Source organism: Phoxinus phoxinus (genome assembly GCF_949152265.1).
Source record: "Phoxinus phoxinus genome assembly, chromosome: 3".
NCBI lineage: Eukaryota > Metazoa > Chordata > Actinopteri > Cypriniformes > Leuciscidae > Phoxinus > Phoxinus phoxinus.
The window spans coordinates 43,902,493-43,915,106 of NC_136878.1; the positions used below are offsets into that span (position 1 = coordinate 43,902,493).

Genomic DNA, 12,614 nt, shown 5'->3' on the forward strand with positions numbered 1-12,614 from the left:
ACCACAGGTCGTTTTTTTTTAATGGAAGTCAATGGAGGAGAGGCTTCAATAGACGGAATAAACCACTTTAGGGGAAACGGCTTATTTAAATGAATCAACAACCTCAGCAATTTCTAAACAAGGTTGATTGTGCATTTGTTAGAGAGACAAACCGAGGAAATAAGTCAAATGAGTTCAGTATCAATTAGGGATGGGACGATTACCGGTTTCACGATAAAATGTACTGACGGTTAGGTATTATCGTCTAAAATTTAATTATCATTAAAACCGTGTTTGATTATCGCGATTTTAAAAACTCACTGTAAATCCTGCCCAGCTAGCAACAGTCTGACGCAGGTGCAGCACGCAAATTTTTATTTATTTTTTTCGAGAAGGAATGGCGGATGGCAGTGAATTTTCAGCCTTTTAAGAGGACCAAATCTGAGGTGTGGTCCTGTGATCCTGAGGGAAACTTAATCGAGGATGGTCACCCTGTCTGCAGAACAAAAAGTCACTGCAATATAAACGCTTCAAATCTGCCGAGTCGTCTTGTGTGACCATCACCCACTGTTGTATAGCGAACGCAAGGCAAGTTAACTTTGACCTCAATACCAAAACTACGTCTGTGAAATAATTAGGTGCAAAATTAGTTGAAATATTTTATCTCACTCACTTGAAATAAACGTGAAGCTTCCGCGAAAAAAAAGTTCGCAGCAAGTGGCTTTGAACCAAAGACGAACGAACAAGTTCAAGCAAGACTACTATTAGTATTAAGAGTGACATTTAAGGGATAATAATGTATAGATTCATTGTAAGTAGGGATGTCAACGATTAATCGACGATCGATTAATTGTCGATAATACATTTAACCGATACAACTTCTCGATCATCGATTAAGCAGGTTCATGCGCGTGCGCTGCTCAACCGCGAAAACAAAGTGAGTGCGTATTGTTTGGGACCTTCATTATGACTAAGTTTGTGTGTTCATTCGCAGCCTTTTGTTTTGTGCAAATGCAAGTTGTAATGTTGTGTTTATTTTGTGTATGCCTATCTATATCTGATTTATCTTATATTGGATGCATCCCTTGAATGAACGCTGTAGTGGGCGTGATCAGCTTCAGCGCGCGCGGCTCAAACGGCACTGCACGACTAATAATAAGTATTGTCAGGACTGTCATATTACATAACATTATAAAGAGAACAATATTGTAATAAAACATTGTGCATTATTTGAGTTTAGTTGCCATGTCGCGTTGCTCCAGGAAGAGCGCGTCCACAACATGATCATTCTGAATGAATGGCTTACTTAACGTAGTTCAAGTTCACTTGTGCATGAATTCGCGTCATTTTCTGCAGAAATAATTTGTAATATTATGTTTATTTTGAATATATCTGATGAATCTCATATAGGATGCGTTTCTTTGAGTTAAATAACGCGCTAGGGTACTCCAGTTTAACGGTAGCGTATTCATTCAGCGCGCGCAGCTCAAACAGAAATGCACGACTAATAATAACGATGAATAATTTGGGACTGACATATTACATAACATGAGAACACTATTGTATTAAATGGTTGTGAATGCATTGGGTTTAGTTGCCATCTTCAGTGTGTTCAGGGAGTGTCCAATCACACATTCTGCGTCTGAGGCGGCGCTGGTGACGCGTTGTATAGTAGTCATTATATTTGATAATTAAATAATCAATGATATCGAAACATTCATCCATCGATGGGAATTTGTGAAACAACTGTTCTAAACAACTGTAACATCCCTAAACAACTGTTACAATAAAACATCAATTGAGCAATATAACATGCATTTTTATTCAGTATAAGCAATATTTAGCTTTTTATGTTAAAGACACTATTGATACCGTGAGAAATTTACATTCTCAGGAAAATAGCCGCTGATCAGTTAATCGTTAATCGATCGATAAGGTCAATCAACTAATGATTAATGAATTAATCGATAATTTGCATCCCTAATTGTAAGTTACACTTATTAGACCGTTTTTTTTTTTTTTTTTAAACACATAATTACGGGGACATATTGAATTGAGATTAATGATTCAAATCTTACCCGTTTATAAATCGATTTCGTTCAGCGTACAAAACAATCGTCCAGACAAGATGATCACAACAATATTATTCAAACAATATATTTGAATGAAAGGAGAGCGCGCGTCCGTTGATACATGGATGTGCGCTGTGTTATAATGCGTTGCTATGACGATCACAGGATATAATCTTGCTTAAAAAAGTGCATAGAGCTGCTTGTTTTATTTGTTTGTTGATTTTCAAATATAAAACTTGTTGAAATGTTTTCAGTGTGAGCATCAGTTACTTTTAAACACTTTCATCTCGTTTTAACAAAACCGTGATAATATTGATAATCACGATAATTTTGGTCACTATAATCGTGATATGAAATTTTCATACAGTCCCATCCCTAGTATCAATGTTTTGGTGTTACAGGGGTGTGTGTCTGACCTTGTTAGCAGGAAGTTTCTCTCTGAGAGAAGAGATGAGCCTCCAGCTCTCCTCACAGGACCTCTTATCGGAGTCATCACCACTGTCTGAGTCGGCATACTGCACACAGAGACAGAAAGACACATTAGCTGGTTTCTAAAACCCAGTGAGCTGCATTTACTGTGGCTTTTATGGCAATGTGCTAACCGTCACGGGACTGCTTAACGGACTAAATTGGAGCGCTCTGCATACATTAGGCAGCCAATCTGCACACCACACACACACACATACATACAGCGCTGCTCACACATAGCACACAGGAGATTGGACACATGATATGATGCCAAGCTGTCCACATTGAAAATCTGGAATTCAAATACTAATTTAAAGGTTTTTTTTGCAGTATTGTGAAAACATTTGAGGCAAAGAAAAAAGTTATAACGGTTATAACAAGGGTATGAGACCCCTGCTCATCTTGACCTTTCTAAACAAGAATGATTAGGCTTTTTTGGAGTTTGTTTCAGGAGTTTAAAACAACTTGCCAAAGCTAAATGTTCGGCTGGTAAACACTGTAGTACTACCATTGGTCTGATGTAATAGGTGTGTGTGGCTCTGAGGCTCCACCTACTTTGACGTCACCTACTCTGGTTGAGGTCAGACATGAGTAAATCATAAACACACTGGAGAGTCACTTTATTGTAGAAAATTAAGTCTTAATTCTAATTTAAAGAGGCCGTGTCACTGTTTTTAAAGTTTAATACTGTAAAGCTGCTTGCTTTTAAGCTATCTATTGTATGAAGCGGTATATAAGTAAACGTGACATGACTGGAGGGCCGAATTGCACATGTCCACAACGCTCTGAACAGATGCTTTCTTAAAGGGGTGGTATAATGCCCTTTTCACAAGATGTAAAATAAGTCTCTGATGTCCCCAGAGTGTGTGTGTGTGTGTGTGTGTAAAATTTTAGCTCGCAATACTCCACAGATATTTTTATATTGCATGTTAAAGTTGTCACTTTTTGAGGGTGAGCAAAAACGCACCGTTTTGTGTCTGTCCCTTTAAATGCAAATGAGCTCCTACTCCCGGCACAGGGGGCGGAGCTACAACAGCTTGTGTCCTTTTACCTCACACAGACATGCACTAAAAATTTAAAAAACTTTTAGCCTTTTATGTTCAAACCAGAGTCTCACAATGATGGAGAGACTCAAGAAGTGACAACATGTAGAAGCAACAGGACATTTCTGAATGGTTAGTTGATGAATATATGTAGCTTATGTGTAGTTATCTTCTAGTCATTGATTAGCATATTCTGTCTTGATAATCTATAAATCATTTCGGGGGCGGGTTTATGTAAATTCTAGGGTTGGTGATGTCACTAACCCGGGAGAAATGTCGTGTAGTCTCTACCTGCCGTTTGTTGTAGTCCTTAAAAAACATTTCTTTAAAAGCAAATATCTCCCTTTGCTTTGAACTTTAAACGTTGTAACTTTGCAGATGTTGTTTATGCTCAAACAGCAACATTACACACTAACTAAAGTTAGAAAAGTAAAATCATAATCAACCACCCCTTTAACTGCAGTTTTCTCACTGATGTCATTTTTGTTGTATTCATGTTGTAACTGAGAGAGAAGCGCACAGCAGAACATATACAGGTGTAAACCGGGCCTAAATCTGCAGCACAAGACTCTGGCTCTCAACCCTGGTCCTGGAGTACCCCCCCATCACTACACATTTTGGATGTCTCTCTTATCTTAGTGTCTTTTCTTACTAGTCTCTGCTGTTCCAGAATCTGGTCGGCCTCTTCCTTCTCTTTGCGGTACTGACTCTCCAGATCCTGCAGTCTAAGAGAGGGTGGGTTTGAGAGCGAGAGAAAACATTAGCAAGGAAACGCCTGCTGAAAAAAAAGAAAAAGCTGAAACTAAGTTTTACAAGATTACCTTGGACCAGTAACAAACTAGAAACCTCGTTCCAAAAACCAGCTTGTCCATGCATTTTATTTTAATACTCATTTCACATACATGTGTCCAAGGCTATGAGCTGAACCCAATCCACCCATATAGGAACATCCGTTAAATGTGTATTTACCTCTTCTCCATCTCCTGCTTTATGTCAATGCCTTGTTTCTCCAGCAGTTCTTTCTGTGCGTAGCTCCAGTCCACCGGCTCCCCCTGCTGTTCCTGTGTGGCACTGCGCTCTCTCTCCAGGCGGGCCTGCTCAGGGTGGTTAAACCTGAACACATGGTTCTTCCCCATCACTATACGGTTACCTATACAAGCACAGGACAAACAACAACAAAGGAGTTTTCAAGCTACGGTAAAGATGCATGATGGGAATTACATATTACACAGAACTGTGACAGCGTGTGAGAAGAACATCCAGATGACCAGTAGCATTTGCCATAAAAGTTAAGTATATCACAAGAGAGCAATACCCTGGTTGTTGTATCCCACAATTCAACATGACTTTCCTTCCCTAAATGGTTAGTTCACCCAAAAATGAAAATTCTGGAAGACAAATTATATTTTTTATGAAAACTGATATATTTCTGTCCCTCCATTGAAAGTCTATGACGCTTCAAAACATTCATAAAGAGATTGTAAAACGTATCCATATGAATCAAGCGGTTTAATCAAAGTCTTCTGAAGAGACACAATCGCTTTATATAAATGTACAGATTGAATTTAGGCTTTTATTCACATAGACACTGATCAGCGAACGTTAACAGAAGCTCAACTGAACCTGCTTGACGCACGAGAACAAACTTGTTTTATTTGTTTTCATGCTTGAGCTTCCAATTACCAAATTTAAATGCTTTATGTTTGTTTGCTGACTGTGTTCCAAATGTGAACTAATGTCTTATGGATTTAGAACAACACACGATTGAGTAATTGATGACAAATTTTAATTTTTGGGTGAACTCAACTAACCCTTTAAGAATAAAAATGCATTCTAACTGCAATTATTTCCAAATTAAAGTATTTGAAATGTTTACCGTTGCATGTTAAGTCCTGTATAACAGCATTTTATACAAGCTAATAGTAGGCAGTTGTGTACACCGAGGTCTGTAGTGTAGTAAACAATACACTAGTACTTCATTCTGAACCAGACAATTTAGGGTGCTTTCACATCTGTAGTTCGGTTCATTTGGTCCGGACCAAGGGCGAAAAATCGTACTTTGTAGCATTTTTCAGGCGTTTTGTTTCCTTTTCACACCACACTGATTGCTCTGGTCCGAATCAGTTGATGAAACGAACCAAAATGCAGTCATGTGACAACATCCACATCACTCGTTGGCCAGATGTGTCTTGAACATATTTCCATAACTGCACTTCGATTGGTCAGAATTAACATGCGGGAAAATTCCAACAGAACCGGAAGTGAACAAAGATGAGGAAAATTCGCTCACAATGTATGTTCAGAATCAGCACGAGCTTTATCCTTACGCAAATCCCCTCAACAAAGTCTAGACGTGATATAAATAAGAGATTCACTGTGCAGTGCGGACAACTTTAGTGTTTATGATGAGAGTTTTAGTGAGAGTGCAGAACGCGGTAAGTAAGTCATGGCTTAATGACAATCTAAATAATAGTTTTGTTTGACTACGGCAGCTGGTTTAGTTCAAAAATGCGCAGTTCTTCGGCAGTTGGGTCTGTTCGAGGTCGGATCATGTTCTCACCACAAACACACCGCTCCAGAGTTCGTTTGAAAAGCGCACCGTACGCTTGATTGGTCCGCTTTTGGTTCAATGTTCAATTTATTTATAAAGCACATATTAATACAACAAAAGTTGACCACAGTGCTGTACATAGGATAAGATAACAATCATAAAATCACATTTAAGTTCTAAACATTGCCACAGACAACCTCAAAATCTAAGCGGCATTAATAATAACCTATTACATCACTAGCACAGCACTTATGAATGATCAAACGCCAGAGTGAAAAACGTTTTTAAGTGTCGTTTAAACTCTGTAAGAGGAACATTTCCTGATATATTGAGGTAAACTATTACACAGCCTGGGAGCAGCCGCCGCAAAGGAGCGGTCTCCTCTCATTTTCCTGTACGTCCGCGGGACTACCAAGAGATTTAATGACTCGGAGCTTTTGGTGCGCACCCGAGTGTGATTGTTGGATTCACACCTGCCCAAACAAAACCGCACCAAGGAGGACAACGAACTAGTGCGATTCAACCGAACTAAATGATGCAGGTGTGAAAGCACCCTAAAAACACATAAAAAATTTTAATTAAAAAAAAGTCACCTTGTTTGAGTACAACACCGTCATTGATGCGTTTGCCATTGACGTATGTTTCTGCTCCAACTAACGGCTCCAAAGTCACCACCACTGCAGACACACACAGATATTTAGGTTTGAGATGCGATCACATTAAAAACATCAAAATGGCGTTGTCTTTGTAATGCCTAAAACATCACTTGTTGATGTGGCAAAATACATTCTTTCAAACTTTACTGCATTATTATATAACTTCTATACAAGTATATGGCTCTACTTTATGACATACATATTTTATGACATAAAATGTATGGATATTTATGTAATATTTTATATACACATGGCCCTAAACTACTGTGTCAGTAAGATTTTTTTTTTTATGTTTTTGAAAGAAGTCCCTTATGTTCAATAAGGCTGCATATATTTGAAATAATAACAATTTAAAATAACTATTTTCTATGTGAATAATGAAATATATGAAAATGTAATTTATTCCTGTGACCAAAGCTGAATTTTCAGCATCATTACTCCAGTCTTCAGTGTCACATGATCCTTCAGAAATCATTCTAATATGATGATTTGATGCTCACTAAACATTTCTACTTATTATTATTATGTTGAAAACAATGGTGCTGCTTAATTTTTTTTGTGTGGAAACCGTGATTTTTTTTTTTGTCATCATGTACTATATTCTTTGATGAATAGAAAGTACTGATTTTAAATAGAAATCTTCTGTAACATTATGTCTCTTTTGTGGGACTCTGTGAATGTAAAGGAAAGTCATGTGACTGCTCTCACCCTCGTTATTGTCATTGACTTCACTGCAGAAGACGCAATGCAGCTCCTTTATAAACTGACCACTAAGACGAATATCCACATCCTCCTGACCAACTCTGCAACACACACACACACAGTCATGAGACACACCGTGCAGTATTTACAAAGAAACAGCTCACTCCTTCAAAAACTCACTGCTCACCTAGTGACTCCATCTTTAATATAATAGATCAGACACTCTGACATCAGAGGATCCTCGTTCAGATTCACCAGGTTGGGCGTCTGGGGACAAAACACACACATACTCAAAAACCTGGAAGCATGTTGGACATCTTATGTGCTAGGATAGTAGAGTAGGAGTACAAATCATAATTTGTATGTTTTAGAGAAACTTTGAGACTCAAGGTGCCGTCACATTAGCAATATTTCAGTGAAATCACACGGGCATTGTCTATCATCAACAGTGTAGGGATGTATTTTTTTTTTATTTGATAGGGACAATGCTCATTGATCAACAAACAAGTTACTTGCTGTAAACAAGCCAGAGTTAGCTACAAGTGCTAGTTTCCATCTGTTGTCTAAACAGGCACCCTAAAATACAAAAGTCAATAAAAATACACTATAAATGTAATAAATACAGTAGGAATTTAATATAGCTGCAAGCAGCAATCACCGGGGCCAAGCGCAAGCAAGACGACAAGACATGCCAAAGTGGCTGGGAGTGTGAGACCCACTGCAGCAAGGAGCAATTAAAGACATTTGAAGATGAATTTTGGCAAAATGGTTGAAAAATCACATACAATAACTAAAAATATGATTATCACTTTCGACCAATAGGTGGCGCAGTTACGAAACTGATGTGATGTGGTCAGAGTGAAGTGACAATGACACATACAAAGTTTGGTGTCAATATGTCAAGGCATTGCAGATATAAAGCCTGAATAGTCATTTTGGCATCATGCCTCAACTTTGCCACTGCGGTATACGAAAACGGTTTTGTCTATCGACACGAAATCCATAACTTTTACTCGGCACAGTCTGGAGATGACACGATCCGATTTTGGTGAAAATCGGACGTTCGGTCTAGGAGGAGTTCGAAAAAGTAGGTTTTAAAAGAAAATAAAGATGGCGGACAGGAACTTTGATTGACTATGGCAAAATTGGTATCTATGTTTTCAGCATAACCCAAGGAATCTATTGAGATCAGTGTCATTACTATAGGCAAATTTATTCAAAAGTTATTAGCATTTTTGGAAATTTCATTATAACTTTTGACCAAAAGGTGGCGCTGTCTCATAAATTTTTGAGTACTTTTAGGGCGTTGTACTGATGACCCATACTGAGTTTCGTAACGATACGTTCATGCGTTCATAAAATACAGCATTTTAGCACATAATTCAAAATGGCCGACAGCCAAAATGGCCGATATGGGAAAATTGAATATCAGTCAACTCAGCACGACGCCCTGAATCTAACGAGACCACTTTTGTGATTTTTGGACAAACCGTTCAGAAGTTATAAGCAAAAATATAAATTCTTCATATCTCCGGACCAGTAGGTGGCGCTGCGCCGAAACGCAGCATGTAGCCTCAGGTCATGCTTGTGATGACATGTACCAAATTTGGTCTGAATCCGATAAAGCGTTGTGGAGATACGGCCTTACGTCTGTTTTCGCAAGCGCTACGTAAAATTTATTTGCGCGGTATTCGAGAACGGTAATTCGAATCAACTTGAATTCCATAACTTTTGGTCGTCAAGGTCTGGAGATGATCTGGTTCAATTTTCGTGAAATTCGGAGCAACGGCCTAGGAGGAGTTCGAAAAAGTAGGTTTTTCAGAAAATTCAAAATGGCGGAAAAACTATTATGACGGAAAATGACGTCATAGGGTGCAATCAAATCGCCATGAGCTCAGGAATCAGAGGAAAAAAGAATTTTGTTTCTAGCCCTTGTGGTTCAAAAGTTATTAGCATAAACATGAGTGAAACTTTGGACAGCTGGTGGCGCTAGAGGGAATAAGTTGGAGACTCCAAATTTGCTATGGTGATAGTTCAGGCTGTCCTCTATCACTCTGCCAATTTTCATAAGTTTCCCGCAAACGGTTCTATAGGCTGCCATAGACGCCCAGTCGGAAGAAAAAAAAGAAAAAGAAAAAGAAAAAGAAATATAGCTGCAAGCAGCAATCACCGGGGCCAAGCGCAAGCAAGATGACAAGACATGCCAAAGTGGCTGGAAGTGAGAGACCAACTGCAGCAAGGAGCAATTGAAGACATTTAAAGATGAATTTTGGCAAAATGGTTGAAAAATCACATACATTAACTAAAAATATGATTATCACTTTCGACCAATAGGTGGCGCAGTTACGAAACTGATGTGATGTGGTCAGAGTGAAGTGACAATGACACTTACAAAGTTTGGTGTCAATATGTCAAGGCATTGCAGATATAAAGCCTGAATAGTCATTTTGGCATCATGCCTCAACTTTGCCACTGCGGTATACGAAAACGGTTTCGTCTATCGACACGAAATCCATAACTTTTACTCGGCACGGTCTGGAGATGACACGATCCGATTTTGGTGAAAATCGGACCTTCGGTCTAGGAGGAGTTCGAAAAAGTAGGTTTTAAAAGAAAATAAAGATGGCGGACAGGAAGTTTGGCTGACTATGGCAAAATTGGTATCTATGTTTTCAGCATAACCCAAGGAATCTATTGAGATCAGTGTCATTACTATAGGCAAATTTATTCAAAAGTTATTAGCATTTTTGGAAATTTCATTATAACTTTTGACCAAAAGGTGGCGCTGTCTCATAATCTTTTGAGTACCTTTAGGGCGTTGTACTGATGACCCATACTGAGTTTCGTAACGATACGTTCATGCATTCATAAAATACAGCATTTTAGCACATAATTCAAAATGGCCGACAGCCAAAATGGCCGATATGGACAAATTGGATATCAGTCAACTCAAAATGACGCCCTGAATCTATCGAGACCACTTTTATGATTTTTGGACAAACCGTTCAGAAGTTATAAGCAAAAATAGCCTTTTTTCATATCTCCGGACCAGTAGGTGGCGCTGCGCCGAAACGGAGCATGTAGCCTCAGGTCACGCTTGTGATGACATGTAGGAAGTTTGGTTTGAATACGATTAAGCGTTGCGGAGATACAGCCTTACGTCTGTTTTCGCAAGCGCTACGTAAAATTTGTTTGTGGGTTTTTTCGAAAATTGCTAAGCGAATCAACTTGAATTCCATAACTTTTTGTCGGCATGGTCTGTAGATGATCTGATTCAATTTTCATGGAAATTGGAGCAACGGCCTAGGAGGAGTTCGAAAAAGTAGCTTTTTCGGAAAATTCAAAATGGCGGAAAACTTTTCATGGCGCAAAATGACGTCATTGGGTGCAATCGAATCGTCACGAGGTCAGGAATCAGAGGAAAAAAGAATTTTGTTTCTAGCCCTTGTGGTTCAAAAGTTATTAGAATAAACATGAGTGAAACTTTGGACAGTTGGTGGCGCTAGAGGGAATGACTTAGACACACCAAAATTGGTGTATTTAATGTTGGGACTGTCCTCTATCCGAATGTCAAACCATTACAACTTTCCCGCGATCGGTTCTATGGGCTGCCATAGACTCCCAGAGCGGAAGAAGAAGAAGAATTATTTTTGGTACGGGAACAGATACAATAGGTGCCCGCACCTTCAGTGCTTGGCCCCTAAAAAGAAGCAGAATAAGAACGGGAACAGATACAATAGGTGCCCGCACCTTCAGTGCTTGGCCCCTAATAATAATAAGAACCGGAACGAAAACAATAGGTGCCTCCGCACTTTCAGTGCTTGGCCCCTAAATATAGCTGCAAGCAGCCATTACGGGGCCAAGCGCAAAAGCAGACGACGAGATATGCCTACATGGCTGAAAGTGTGAGACAAACTGCAGCAAGGAGCAATTAAAGACATTTGAAGATGAATTTTGGCAAAATGGTTGAAAAATCACATACAATAACTAAAAATATGATTATTACTTACGACCAATAGGTGGCGCAGTTACGAAACTGATGTGATGTGGTCAGAGTGAAGTGACAATGACACATACAAAGTTTGGTGTCAATATGTCAAGGCATTGCAGATATAAAGCCTGAATAGTCATTTTGGCATCATGCCTCAACTTTGCCACTGCGGTATACAAAAACGGTTTCGTCTATCGACACGAAATCCATAACTTTTACTCGGCACGGTCTGGAGATGACACGATCCGATTTTGGTGAAAATCAGACGTTCGGTCTAGGAGGAGTTCGAAAAAGTAGGTTTTAAAAGAAAATAAAGATGGCGGACAGGAAGTTTGGCTGACTATGGCAAAATTGGTATCTATGTTTTCAGCATAACCCAAGGAATCTATTGAGACCAGTGTCATTACTATAGGCAAATTTATTCAAAAGTTATTAGCATTTTTGGAAATTTCATTATAACTTTTGACCAAAAGGTGGCGCTGTCTCATAATCTTTTGAGTACCTTTAGGGCCTTGTACTGATGACCCATACTGAGTTTCGTAACGATACGTTCAAGCGTTCATAAAATACAGCATTTTAGCACATAATTCAAAATGGCCGACAGCCAAAATGGCCGATATGGGAAAATTGGATATCAGTCAACTCAGTATGACGCCCTGAATCTAACGAGACCACTTTTGTGATTTTTGGACAAACCGTTCAGAAGTTATAAGCAAAAACATAAATTCTTCATATCTCCGGGCCAGTAGGTGGCGCTGCGCCGAAACGCAGCATGTAGCCTCAGGTCATGCTTGTGATGACATGTACCAAATTTGGTCTGAATCCGATAAAGCGTTGTGGAGATACGGGCTTACGTCTGTTTTCGCAAGCGCTACGTAAAATTTATTTGCGCGGTATTTGAGAACGGTAATTCGAATCAACTTGAATTCCATAACTTTTGGTCGTCAAGGTCTGTAGATGATCTGCTTCATTTTTCGTGAAATTCGGAGCAACGGCCTAGGAGGAGTTCGAAAAAGTACGTTTTTCGGAAAATTCAAAATGGCGGGAAAACTATTATGACGGAAAATGACGTCATATAGTGCAATCGAATCGTCATGAGCTCAGGAATCAGAGGAAAAAAGAATTTTGTTTCTAGCCCTTGTGGTTCAAAAG

At 39.0% G+C, this 12,614-nt stretch overlaps 1 protein-coding gene across 2 annotated transcripts in view; it reads right to left on the reverse strand.

Annotated features, from left to right (window-relative positions):
- The window catches only part of kif1ca (kinesin family member 1C, a), a 57,580-nt gene that overhangs the window by 6,315 nt on the left and 38,651 nt on the right, over window positions 1-12,614 (reverse strand). For both annotated transcript variants that reach the window (XM_079606247.1, XM_079606248.1), the window contains exons 16-21: window positions 7,659-7,738; window positions 7,478-7,572; window positions 6,707-6,790; window positions 4,532-4,712; window positions 4,215-4,287; window positions 2,468-2,566 (exon numbers count right to left, since the gene is read on the reverse strand). In XM_079606247.1, coding sequence (XP_079462373.1) covers window positions 2,468-2,566; window positions 4,215-4,287; window positions 4,532-4,712; window positions 6,707-6,790; window positions 7,478-7,572; window positions 7,659-7,738 — 612 coding nt within the window. The remainder of the gene's footprint in view (window positions 1-2,467; window positions 2,567-4,214; window positions 4,288-4,531; window positions 4,713-6,706; window positions 6,791-7,477; window positions 7,573-7,658; window positions 7,739-12,614) is intronic.